This window comes from Lipotes vexillifer, unplaced genomic scaffold (genome assembly GCF_000442215.2).
Source record: "Lipotes vexillifer unplaced genomic scaffold, Lipotes_vexillifer_v1.1 scaffold3, whole genome shotgun sequence".
In the NCBI taxonomy this organism is placed as follows: Eukaryota; Metazoa; Chordata; class Mammalia; order Artiodactyla; family Lipotidae; genus Lipotes; species Lipotes vexillifer.
Window position 1 is genome coordinate 7327169 of NW_006783631.1, and position 14197 is coordinate 7341365.

Genomic DNA, 14197 nt, shown 5'->3' on the forward strand with positions numbered 1-14197 from the left:
TTCCCTCTTTGGGTTATCTATTTTTCTGTAAAATGTCTCATGGGTTTATTACTGAGTTACAAAGAAGCTACACAAGTATATGCTTTGCTGTCTGTGTGTTAATTAAATCAGCAATGGCACAGTGGCCAATCTACCACAAACTTTGAAAGAAGTGATGTGATTGGTTACTAATCATGATGTGCATCTGCTATTTACATGTTAATTTGTGGACTGAAGAGCTATCAGCAGAGTTTGTACTTTATGCACTTTTACTTATGCTTATATCATAGTCACTGAAGCTTGAATCATGTTGTTGGAGGACTGGTGTTATTTAAATCATGGTAACTGAAATTCATGCATATTGGATCTGCACAAAGTGGAGACCAAATTTATTAAATAGAAATATATAAACAAGAAAATTATCATTGTTTTACAGCCACTAAAATATTAATTTCTGGGCATGTTTTAAATGTAGAAAGTAGAACTGCATTAGCATTCTCCAAGAGTGTTTCTATGTTTATTATTTTCCTGTTGGTGCTTTAACAAACTATCATAAAATCAGTCGCTTAAAGCAAGGTAAATTTATCATACAGTTCTTGAGGTTAGAAGTCTTAAGTGAAATTTATGAGGCTAAAATTAAGGTGCCAGCAGAGCTGTGTTCCTTCTGGAGGCTTCAGGGGAGAAACTGTTTCCTTTCCATTTCCTACTTACATGGTTACTTGCATCCTTCGGCTTGTAACCCCTTCCTCAAATTACTAGATCCTCTTGGTTCTGTCATCATATCTCCTACTTCTGACTGCCTCCCTTCGTATGGACCCTTATGATCACATTAAGTTTACCCAGATAACCCAGGATAATCTTTGTATCTCCAGACCCTTAACTTACTCATATGATCAAAGTCTCTTTTGACAAGTAATGTAACATATTCACAGGTTCTGGGGATTCAGACATGGACATCTTTAGAGGGTGGGGCTTATTCTCTTCCACACCATGTGTCTTGTAAACCAAACCTCAAGGCATATACAATGATCAGTTTTACCCATAAGGTATCTGAGACTTAAAGAGATGAAGGGGCTGCTTTATGATCATCATGTTAGAAATATTTGAATGAGTTATTTTTATTTAATATAATAATTACCAATTATATATTGGATAATAATCTAGACACAAAAAGACAAATATGCCATCTCTCCTTCCCCCAGGCCTGGGAGCAGCACAGAAGGTTTGGTTCCCAGAAAGATCAGCTGCCAGGACCAAGGACAAGTCATTGCTATGCACATTGATCAGTATTGCCCATGGCTGGTCTTCATTCAGTCCCTATAGAATAGCTCGTTTTTCCTTATACAGAGCAGCCAAATTTAGGACATTCAAACTAGACATGAGGATTTTTGCAGAGGTCAATATATGCCTGGTCAAAAATAACTATTTTTTAAACTGAATGTGTATGTGGTAGGAGGGGTGGATACACACACACATATATTCAGTTTAAAAGGAAGTTATTTTTGAATACCTTTCTTTCTTCCTTCCTTCTTTTCTTTCCCTTCCTCCCTCCCTCCCTCTCTCTCTCTTTTCTTCTTTTTCTTTCTTTCCTTCTTCCTTTTTCTTTCTTTCTTTCTTTTCTTTCTTTCTTTCCTTCTTTCTTTCCTTCTTCCTTCCTTCCTTCCCCCTCTCTCCCTCACTCCCCCCTCCCTCCCTCCTCCCCTCCCTCCCTCCTTCCCTTCCTTCCTTCCAGAGATTGCCTTATATGTATGCAACTGACAGTGTTGATTTCCTACCCAACATCCATTTTGACTTATTTTTCCCTTCCTAACAGAATTCCAATTTTATTTAAGCATTCATGCTCCTCTATGAATTCATGTGCTTGTGGGAATGTTGTCTTCATCTGCAATCCCTGAGGATTCCTCCTGATTGGTTTGAGCCAGTGATTCTCAAAGTTTGGTCCTGTGGTCATTGGGAGGGTGGACTCCTGAGACCTTTACAGGGAATCCACGAGGTCAAAACTATCTTCATTTTAATAATAGATATTAATGAACTTTGTCACTCATGTTCTCTCATGCATGCAGAATGGAGTTTTTCAGAGGCTACAAGATGTGTGATGATATCACCACTTAGATGGCTAATGGAATGTGTACTGTGGCTTCTTTTAAAATGTTCTCAGTTTTCATTTCTAACACAATGGATATTGACAGATCCAAAACAGATATAGATATCCAAAATCTCTTCAAGATTTTTAAGAGCAAAAATGGATCTGAAGACTAAAAACAAGTCTTGAAAACTGCTGATCTAAGCAAATCCTTGTGGTCCCTCTCCATTGCCAGTGATTGGAGTAGCATAAACATGGGACACAATCTTGCCAATTAGAAGAAGCCTTCAGGGTAGCTGTGTGTATGTGGTTCTGAGAAAGGATTCTCCATTCTTAAAAAAAAACAAAAAACAAAAAACACAGAATTGAGGCAGCTTTTGTTTATGTATTTATGTATTGCTTCTGGACGTCGTTGTGTCTAGATGTGATGCCTGGAATTGCACGACCACCTTGTTCCAGCCTGAGGATGACACAGCCAAAGAGGAGAAGCCCTGAAATTCCATGCTCAGAGCTCTCCTTGCCTCTAAACTCCTTGTTATTTGAGATAACTCATCCCTGTAATGTTTAAGTCTCTGCAAGTTGGATTTTCTGTTACTTGCAGCAGAAAGCCTCCTCACAAAATATGCATTATGTCTAACTCTGTAAACAATAAAAGAAATAACATCACATCACTGGAGGTGCTCAGTATGGCTTTTACTCCTTTTGGTACTTCTTTTAACTTCACAGCTAGTAATTCCATAACAGAGTAGAATATATTTCTATAGGTTATTTTTGGACTCTGTTAAAAGACTCTCTGTTAGGACATGCAGGGCCCTAGTTTTGCTCCTTTCCTTTAACAGAGTAAACAACATAAATCAAGACACATGAGTTGTCTAGTTCTGGGCCCACATCAAATAAATAATCAGCACCCTAGGATGAATTCTTTTTGTATTTTTAAATCCCAAAGGAATGAATTTATACGTCAACTTGAGCATCTCAGTGTTAAAAGTCAGAAAAGTGACTTTTCTATGGAAAATAAGCAGAATTGGCATTGGGAATATGATATCTAGAATTTAAAATTTGGATATATTGCTAAGATTTTATCAATCCAGTAGTCACTGTCATATACCCATAGAGCTGCTTTTATGTAATGCATGTAACTAAGGAACCCAGTTCAAAAATGAAGACTATAGTTGAGCCCATGAGCTATTCACTGGAGATAGTGAATTCTCAAATGGTAGAATTTTATTGACTGAATCAACTTGTTTATTTTTCTATGTTTCTTGTAATATTAGTGTCTGTCTATCTATCTATCTATCTATCTATCTATCTATCCATCTATCTATCCATCTGTCTGTCTATCTATGTGTATGTATATATTTATACTTAAAGAAGAGTAATGGAAGACCTACTATGTGCCAGATCCTGTGCAATTGAGACCCATTTAATCATCCAAAAGAATGTATTTATCAACGTCTATGCCCAAAATACTATGTTAGTAAATTGGCAGTTAGTGGTAAGCAAATAAGGAAAACTTCATCATAAAATGGATTGTCTGGAGTGAGGCTTTCATCCTGAGACCTGAAGATAAGGAGCCTGTCATGGAGTATTTGGCAGGCATCTCCTTGGCAGTGTGATGAGCAAAACTACAGGCTCTGACCCCTTAAGCCTATGGGGCCATTACAAACAGAATAGACACTGTGATATGTAGCAACCAAATTTACAGAGTCACTCAGGTTCCATAGTAACTATTTATTTAGCTTTAGGTAACAAAGTACTTAGAATAATGAAGAGAAATATTCAATGAGTACCATTGGCAAAGCTGCAGGAAATATTAATGAAGTTCTCATCAGGATTGGGCTTCATCAAAGAGAATTCCACATAATGTGTTGTGAATGTGAATGTAAAAGTAAAGAAACTAAATGCTTGTAAATGGCCAGAATAAAGTTTTAAATATATCTAAACATCCCTGATAAGGCTGCATTACTGTTGATATTAGGAAACATTTTTTTTTTAATTTATTAATTCCTTTTACGGTTTACAAAATGCTCTGTGTGTTAGGCACTGTGTCCTAGTTGGTGGGGCTGGAAATTAGAAAGGGACAGGTTTCTTGAAAGCAAGAATCTGCCAATCTTGTTGAAGGACAGACTTGTAAACAATGGTGAAATAAAAGAAGTGCCTTAGAAGTAAGCAAATGCCTTGGGAACGTGGAGAAAGTACTTTCCTAACTCCACATGGCCCCTGCCTATCTTTTCAACGTCTTCTTTTGCCTTATTTTAAGGTAGAGTTAACTTGATTATTTAGTGTTTGAAATGTGATGGACTTTCTCAGTCTAGGCTTTGTATAGGCTTTGCTTTGTGTCTGGAACACTCTGCCCACCCTCTCATGCATGATTATTGTCTATTGATCACCTAATACATTGTTTTCCAGACAATTTGGGAAAGTCCCAAATTAATGTTTCTCAGATTGGGGCTCCTGAACCATCCATATCATAAGTGTCCAGGAATGTATTTTAAAAATGCAAATTATTGCATACCTCTACATCAGACTTACTGAATGAGATTCAAAGATATGCATTTTCATACATTTCCCTGGAAAATTAATTTGCATGCTAAATTTGATCCCCACTGTCCTAGATTGTGTCAGGGGTTTCTTCTGTGGTACCAGAGCCACAATGATGTCTTCCTCCCATAGGACTTATTGCCTGAAATCATTGCTGGTCTGTTAAATTTGTCTGCTAGTTGACAATTGTAAGTCCACTGTCTCACACAGAGTGTGATTCTCATAGGTGACCAATAAATAGATGTAGGTCTAAAAGAGAAGGAGCTGATGTTATCCAGGTAGTTAAGGGACAGAAGGGCCTTCCAGGCACAGAGAACATGTGCACCTACTAAGAGAAGAGTGAGAAGTTTGGTTCTATGTAGCACAGATGGGGCTGGCTGGGTGGATGGGAGTTAGCTAGTGAAGGGCTCTAAGTCATGCTATGGAGGTGAGGCTTCTTTTCACCTTATCAACAATCAATACCTACAGAAAGCTACTAAATATGGCATAACAGAGAAAAGAAGGACAGAATACAAGAGACTTAGGAATTCGACCTGGATTGGCCACGGACTGGGTAATTTGCTTTAAACAATTACTTGACCTTGTGTCTTAATTTTCCTAACTGGTAATTGGGTGTAATTGTCTCACACTTTCTTATTTTACAAGGATGAATATTTACATAGGCTGTACAAACGTGCATACCATGAAAAGCATAAAAGCATTAAGTAAATGCCAAATATTATTTTAATACAGTTTGACATTTCTCTTTCAGGATTAAAAGCTTTATTTGAGAGACATGAATATTCCCGATAGTTAAATTTTCAGACTGTTTCTCTATTACCGAAAACCACAAAGTACTCTTGAGGGAAATACTCTTTATTTGTATATATCACTTATATCTTCCATTAATATCAAGTTCTTTATGTTTTGTGATGGTACATTTTACTCTCTCATAGGCCCAGGTTGTGTGGGTCTGCATGACTTGTATTTTGACACTTCATGTTTCAAATGTCATCGGTGGCTTTTGACATATAGCAAATGTCATATTACATCTTACAGCAATGTCTGTTCTTAGCAAATTTCTGATGTTTTCTTTTTCTTTTCTTAATATCCAGAAAAAAAAAAAAAAACCTGCCTAGATTGGCTCTATCACTCTCTTAGTGTCAAACAATTGTGACTGTGTAAAATGTTGCACATTCTGGGGCTAACATTGGTTCTGTGTTATTTTCCTTGGCATCACAAAATCCACTAGTTTTAACAGAGGGGCATAGCTGTGCTTTGAAGAAATGAGTGCTTGAAAATTAATGTAGATAGTCAAGTTTTCAGATGCTTAAAGAAGTTAGTCTATACTAACTTAACCAACTGAGTCATTCAAAGTTTTAATCCTACATATATTCAGTTATGAGTCAGTATGAAGTGAAAGTTTAGTCTTAACGAAAAGCACAAAAGCATTTACATCTTAGTTTTTTCATATAAATACAGTATTACTTGGACATGTTGAGGACCCTTGAATCTAGGCAAAGGCTTTTGGAACTCTTTGGAAGAGTAGTAGGAAGAATAATAATGATGATGATGATGATGATGATGATGATGATAATAATAAATGCATGTATGGGCACTGAGCTAGGAATCATGCTTTTTATATTTATTTCCACCACAATTCATGTTGTCAGTACTATTTATCACTATTTTACAGTGGACAAATCTCAGAAATGAGAAAATACAAGTCATATGTTCAAGGGCGCAATTCATCAGCTTAGGTCTACCTACCTCCAATCCATGCTATTTCAGCACACCATGCTGCTTCTACGTCAGTATTTGAGGACAGGGAGATAGACTCTAATGAGAATCAGAAGTGATATTTCAGTGATATTTAAAGTGTGTTGGGAGGTAGAAACTATGTCAATTTCAAATAAGAAATTTTCTTTGTAAGATATTTGTGGTTTCTTAAGGAGATGGTATATATTATCTAAAGAGAAACCTTGCAGTTCTTCCTGATTGGATGGGACTCTTATATGTTAGCAGAAAACCTTGGGAAGAATGAGAAAGAGAACAGTGGCATTTTCCAGTGGTAGTGCCTTTGTTTGCATTCTCATTCAACCACTTCTGAGTAGCCACATTCACTGTTAAGTTTGTCTTCCATATTTATTCTGTAGCTCAGCCCATACAGTAGTTCCCTTGCCTAGTTCCTTATAAATTGAATGCAATTATAACCTAAAAATTGAATAAAATGACTTAGAAAATGCATTATTTTTAATATAATCAAGAGTTTAGAATGACTTGTGCTTTCCTTAGTTTTTGCATCATATTTCTTCTTAGCTAATTTATGTAAAATTATCTTACAAAAATACCTAGGATATTTTTGGAAAGATTTTAGGGAGGCAACATAGCTTACATAAAGAGTTTGGCATTTCAAGTCATAAAGACTTTGGTTTAAATCTCAACTTTGCCACATGAGCTCCTGTATATATTTTAACTTTAATAGTGTCAGCTTCTTCACTTGTATATTTTGGATGATAATAACATATACAAGGAAGGGAAATAGAAATAATATTTTTAAAACAATTATTGTAAACATAGAGTGACTTGATGGATAAAAAAACAAGGCACATATACATGTTGCCTACAAGAGACTCACTTCAGATCTAAAGACACACAGAAAGTGAGGTGATGGAAAAAACATATTTCATGCAAATGCAAATGAAAGAAAGCTAGGGTAGCATACTGAAATCAGATAAAATAGACTTTAAAATAAACACCGTTACAAGACACAAAGGCCAGTACCTAATGTAAAGGGATCAATCTAACAAAAAATTTATAATGATCATAAATATATATGCACCCAACATAGGAGCACTGAAATAAAGCAAATATTAACAAGCATAAAGGGAGAAATTGACAGTTTACAATAATAGAGGACTTTAACACCCCATTACATAAATGGACAGATCATCCAGACAGAAAATCAGTACAGAAACACTAGTCTTAAATGACATATTAGACCAGATATATGAATAGATATATACAGAACAGTTAATCCCAAACCAGCAGAGTACATATTCTTTTCAAGGGCACATGGAAAATTCTCCAGGATAGATCACATGTTAGGCCACAAAATAAGCTTCTATAAACTTAAGAATATTTAAATCATATCAAGCATCTTTTCAGACCACAATTGTATGAGACTAAAAGTTAAGAAAAAAATGCAAAAAGACACAAACATGTGGAGTCTAAACAGCATGCTAATAAACAACCAATGGATCACTGAAGAAATCAGAGAGAAAATTTAAAATATACATGGAGACAAATAAAAATGGAAACACAGTGATCCTAATTCTATGGGATGCAGCAAAAGCAGGTCTAAAAGGAAATTTTATATCAATACAAGCCTACTTCAGGAAATAAGAAAAATCTCAAACAATCTAACTTTACATTAAAAGAGCTAGAAAAAGAAGAACAAACAAAACCCAAAGATAGTAGAAGGAAAGAAATGAAGATCAGAGCAGAAATAAATGAAACTGAGCCAAAAAAAAAAAAAAGAAAGAAAATATCAATGAAACTAAGAGCTGGTTCTTTGCAAAGCTGAACAAAATTGAGAAACCTTTAGCCAGACTCATCAAGAAGAAAAGAGAGAGGAGGCCCAAATAAATGAAATCAGAAGTGAAAGAGGAGAAGTTACAACTAACACCACAGAAATACAAAGGATCCTAATAGACACCTACAAAAATCATGTCAGTAAAATGAACAACCTAGAAGAAATTAATAAATTCCTAGAAACCTACAATCTCCTAAGACTGAAATCAAGAATATTAAATATGAACAGAGCAATTAACAGTAATGAAATTTAATCATTTAAATTTTTTTAAAAATAATTTAAAAAAATTTTCCCAATGAACAAAAGTCCAGGACCAGATGGCTTCAAAGGTGAATTCTACCAAATATTTAAAGAAGAGTTAACACCTGTCCTTCTCAAATTATACCAAAAAATTGAAGAAGAAGGAATGCATCTGGATTCATACTATGAGGTATCACACTGATATCAAAACCAGAAAAGACCTGCACACACAAAAGAAAGAAAGAAAGGAAGAAAGAAAGAAAGAAAGAGAGAGAGAGAAAGAAAGAAAGAAAGGATGGAAAGAAGAAAGAAAGAAAAGAAAGGAAGGAAGGAAGGAAAAGAAAGGAAAAGGAAAAAAGAAAATTACAAGCCAAACTTGTAACTTCTGAATGTAGATGCAAAAAAATCCCCTGTATATGCACTATATTCATGGATTAGAAAAATGAATATTATTAAAGCCATACCACCCAAAGCAATCTACAAATTCAGTTCAATCCCTATCAAAATTTCAGTGACATTTTTAACAGAACTAGGACAAATAATTCTAAAATTTGTATGAAAACACACACACACACACACACACACACACACACACACACACACACACAGATCAATGGAACAGAATAGCAAACCCAGAAATAAACCCACACTTATATGGTCAATTAATCCACATCAAAGTAGGCAAGAATATACAATGGGAAAAAATATTTTCAGTAAATAGTGCTGGATAAAACTAGGCAGCTAGGGCTTCCCTGGTGGTGCAGTGGTTGGGAGTCTGCCTGCCAATACAGGGGACGCGGTTTCGCGCCCTGGTCTGGGAAGATCCCACATGCCGCAGAGCAACTGGGCCTGTGAGCCACAATTACCAAGCCTGCGTGTCTGGAGGCTGTGCTCTGCAACAAGAGAGGCCGCGATAGTGAGAGGCCCACGCACGGCGATGAAGAGCAGCCCCCACTTGCCACAACTAGAGAAAGCCCTCGCACAGAAACGAAGACCCAACACAGCCATAAATAAATAAATTAATTAATTAAAAAAAACAAAAAACAAAAAAAACTAGACAGCTATATGCAAAAGAATCAAACTGGATTAATTTCTCATATCATATACAGAAACAAACTAAAAATGGATTAAAGACTTCAATGAAGACCTGAAACCATAAAGCTCCTAGAAGAAAACAAAGGAAGTACACTCTTTGACATCAGTCTTAGCAATATTCTTTTGGATCTGTCTCAGGTGAGTGAAACAATAACAGAAATAATTAAATGAGACTACATCAAACTAAAAAGATTTTGCACAGCAAAGGAAACTATCAACAAAATGAAAAGGCAGCTTAGTTGGAAGAAAATATTTGCAATTGATATATCCAACATGGGATTAATATCCAAGATATACACAGAACACAATTTCAAAATATTAAAAATATGAGTAGAGGACATGAATAGACTTTTTTTTCAAAGAAGACATACAGGTGGCCAAGAGAGACATGAAAAGATACTCAACATCACGAATCGTCAGGGAAATGCAAATCTAAACCACAATCAAATACCATCTCACACTTGTCAGAATGGCTGTTATCAAAACGAACAAAAAATAACAAGTGTTGGTGAGGATGTAAAGGAAAGGGAATTCTGGTGTGCTTTTTGTGGGATTGTAAGTTGGTTCAACCACTATGGAAAACTGTATGGAGATTGCTCAGAAAGTTAAAAATGGAACTATTATATGATCTAGCATTTTCATATCTGGGTATTTACCCAAAGAAAACAGAAACACTAATTTGAAAAGATCTATACACTCCAATGTCATTGAAACATTATCTATAATAACCAGGATACGGAAACAACCTAAGTGCCTATGCCCATGGATAGATGAATGGTTAAATTCATAATTTGCTACAACATGGATGAATCTAGAGGGTATTATGCTAAGTGAAATGTCATACAAAGACAAATACCATATGATCTCACTTATTATGTGGATTCTAAAAACAAACAAACAAACAAACAAACAAACCAAACAATGAAAACAGTCATACAGAGAAAAAACTGGTGGTTTCCAGAGGGGGTGGGTGGGGCAGGTGGGGGGGGGGCAAGGGTATTATGCTAAGTGAAATGTCATACAAAGACAAATACCATATGATCTCACTTATTATGTGGATTCTAAAAACAAACAAACAAACAAACAAACAAACCAAACAATGAAAACAGTCATACAGAGAAAAAACTGGTGGTTTCCAGAGGGGGTGGGTGGGGCAGGTGGAGGGGGGACAAAATAAGTGAATGGGTTTAAGAGATGCAAACTTCCAGTTATAAAATAAATAAGCCATGGTGATATAATATACAGCATAAGAAATATGGTCAATGATATTGTAATAACTTTGGGGACAGTTGGTTACTAGATTTATCATTGTGATCATTTCATAATGTACGCAAATGTCAAATCACTCTATAGTGCACCTGAAACTAACATAATACTGTACATCAATCACATTTCAATAATTTTAAAAATACTACATTATTATATAGTAGGTATCCAATAGGTGTTAACTATTGAACAAATGCATTTTTAGCAAACAACTGTTTCTTACCACATATTGGGTAACAAATTTATAAGAAGTAAATATAATCTGGAACCATCTTAACATTTTTTTTTTTTGCCTCTCCATATATGTAAGAATCTGAGAAATCATTATGCCAGGCCTCATACTGAGAGTACTTTCTGCTATCAAGGACTCTTTTTTTCTTCATTTCTTTTCAGAACACTCTCAAGGTTTGCATGCTTTTTATACATCTAGAATAAATTATCTTTCCTAGAGATAAGACTTGATCCAAAACATTTCTTCCATTAAAGAGAAGTGGTCATTTTATCCACGTGCCGATTCTTTTACCTGGAACGTGGATTCATGGCGGTCAGAATAACAATATCCTTCAAAGACCTTGTCACCAATACAGGCTTCTTTTTAACTGAATTCTAGGAATAAGATCTGGCAGTTTTGACTTAGACCCTTAAGGCATAGCTGCAGTGACATGTCACATTCCATTGCTTTGAAATCTCACAAGGAAAAATCTTCATACAAGTTTATGCTTCCCTCCTCTTGTCTTCCTTCTGTAAATACTTCTGATCTCTAACTCTATCCCATGAAAACTACCAATCAGTAGCTAATGTGCATTCTAAATTACACTAGGATATATTGAGTTCTGTTGACACTCGACAAATAGCACTTAGTCTTAATTAAAGCTTTTTGGTGTGGAAGACTTTTGCATAACAGTGTTTGAGCAGTCTCTTATGCTCATAATCTCAGTCTTTGTAAGCATAGAATGAGAAATAGGCATATGTGATGCTTTCATGAGTATGTAACAAATATGTACCACCACTGTAGGATATTTACAGGAATATTTGGAAGACCACAGTTTCCTCCCCACCCCTGCCCCATGTTCTTACACATTTGAAGAGTGTCAATTCACATCTCTATTAATTTTTATTATCATTAACTGGAAAGTTCTCACAGAATCTCAAGAAGAATGGAGTGGTAGGAAGAATAATGACCCACAAAAATAGCCAAATCCTAATCCTTAGAACCTGTGAATATGTTAAGCTAACTGGCAAAGAAGAATTAATGTTGCTAATCAGCTGTCCTTAAAATAGGGAGATTATCCTTGATTATCTGGCTGAGCCCAGTACAATCACGAGGGTCCTTAAAAGTGGAAGAAGGGACAAAAGAAGAGAATTAGTATTAAATGTGACTTTGGAAGAAAGATACACAGAAATGCAACGTTGCTGGCTTTGAAGATACAGGAAGGGATCTATAAGCCAAGGAATATGGGTGGTTTGGGGGAGTTAGAAAAGACAAAGAGATGGGTTATTCCCTGGAGGCTCTAGAAAACATGCAGATTGACAGCAGCTTGATTTTAGCCCAGTGAGACCGGTATCCGACTTCTGCAGAGATGTAAAACAAAACATTTGTGTTCTTTTATGCTGTTTAAGTTTGTGCTAATTTGTTACAATAGCCACATAAAATTAATACATGATTTCTTTTCTTTTCCTGTAAGAAGAGAGTGATGATAAATTAGCAAGGTTTACATGGGTGTTGAAGGGGGAGACAATAATGAGGACAAAACTAGAGAAAGCACTGTTAAAGGATGTTAATTTCTCATTTTGATCCATATGTCCATTATATGTCTTCCCTAAATGTGGCCAACAAAGTGCTTTGTTGGTGATCCCTGGCAGCACTCTTTGATCATTTATGATGGAAATAAATTATAATTTACCTGGTAGAGAGGAAAGTCCTTGTCCTCTTCCAGAAAATAAACAGATTATCATAATAAAATATCTATCTGAACAATCTAAGTCTGTTGAAACTGTTATGCCTTAAAGAGGGAAAAAAAAAAGGTTCATCCCATATTGTAGTTTTATGTAATTGCATCACAGCAAATTGTCCAAATGATGCTTGTTAAAATAAATGGGCTACTGAACAATCTTACCACAAATCTTGAAGACAATAAGACATTTGATCTTGTCGTGAATCATAAATGATTGCCTCATTATCTTTTATAAAGACTCAAAGATACTTTGAGAGATTGATTTCTGTCATAGAAAATCCACGCTCACCGATCAGTACCATGGACAGAACTAAGCATGTGAAAATCTTGACTAGAAGGTCGGTGTATATAAGCTGCTTAAAACACCAAACATGATAAACTTCTGAGAGGACCACTTTGAATTCTAACTGCTGTCTTCCTCTTTTCATTTTTTTCTTGCTATCATTTTGAGTGAAATGTTGTAATGAGCTTTGTAGTATGCTTGAATTAATCACCAGAATCCATAAATAAATGGTGATGGGGATAATGATCTAAATTCTATAAAACATCTAGAGTGTAGAAGAGATTTACTAAGTATTCGTTACAGTTCATAAAATACATGAATGAAAATTTAGAAGTTTGAAACATTATCTCAAAGCAAGATAGCCCTAGCAATTTTCTATGATATGTAGTTGATATACTGACACTGGTAGTGGGGGTAGAGTTTGGAAAGAGGAGATAAAGAGAGATGGAAGACAATTTACTTTATTCAAAACATAATGAGGTCATTTCTGTAATTTCAGACATTACTTAAAGTAGATATGGAGCATAGTTTAAAAAAAACTGACTGTCTTTCATGTTGCAGAGAATCTTGGACTGGATTCTGAAGTTGCTAAAGCAAACACCCTGGGTTTTGTTGGTTGTCTGTCTTCAGTCCAATACAACCATATAGCACCACTGAAGGCAGCCCTGCGCCATGCCACCATCGCACCTGTAACCATCCAAGGGATCTTGACAGAATCCAGCTGTGGCTTGATGATGGATTCGGATGTGAATGCAGTGACCACAGTGCATTCTTCATCAGGTGTGCAAGAAAATACTCAAGGGAACTTCTCACACCAGTACTATTTTGATGTCTTCAAGAAGCTTCCAGGCTAAAGGCTAATATTACCCAATTCCTTGCCTTGTATGATTACAGGTGGTTAAGAATTATGACTGATTTCTTAGTGATATTTAATATTTTTAGATAATCCTAATTTTAATGAGTAGTTAGAAATAGATATATGTGTATATTTTTAACTGTATGTACATTAACATATATGTTATAAAAAAAAGAGCATCAAGCTTGAAGGCACATTGATCTGGGTTGAAATCCTTGCTCTGACACTTATTGGTCTGGTGACATTCAGTTACATACATTTTTGAATAACAATCTGAAAATGTATATATATATATATATATATATATATATATATATATTTATTA

At 35.4% G+C, this 14197-nt stretch overlaps 1 protein-coding gene across 1 annotated transcript in view; it reads left to right on the forward strand.

Annotated features, from left to right (window-relative positions):
* Nucleotides 1–14197, forward strand: part of CNTNAP5 (contactin associated protein family member 5) — an 884418-nt gene that overhangs the window by 866189 nt on the left and 4032 nt on the right. Inside the window, exon 22 of the mRNA XM_007456361.1 lies at nucleotides 13578–13796. Coding sequence (XP_007456423.1) covers nucleotides 13578–13796 — 219 coding nt within the window. The remainder of the gene's footprint in view (nucleotides 1–13577; nucleotides 13797–14197) is intronic.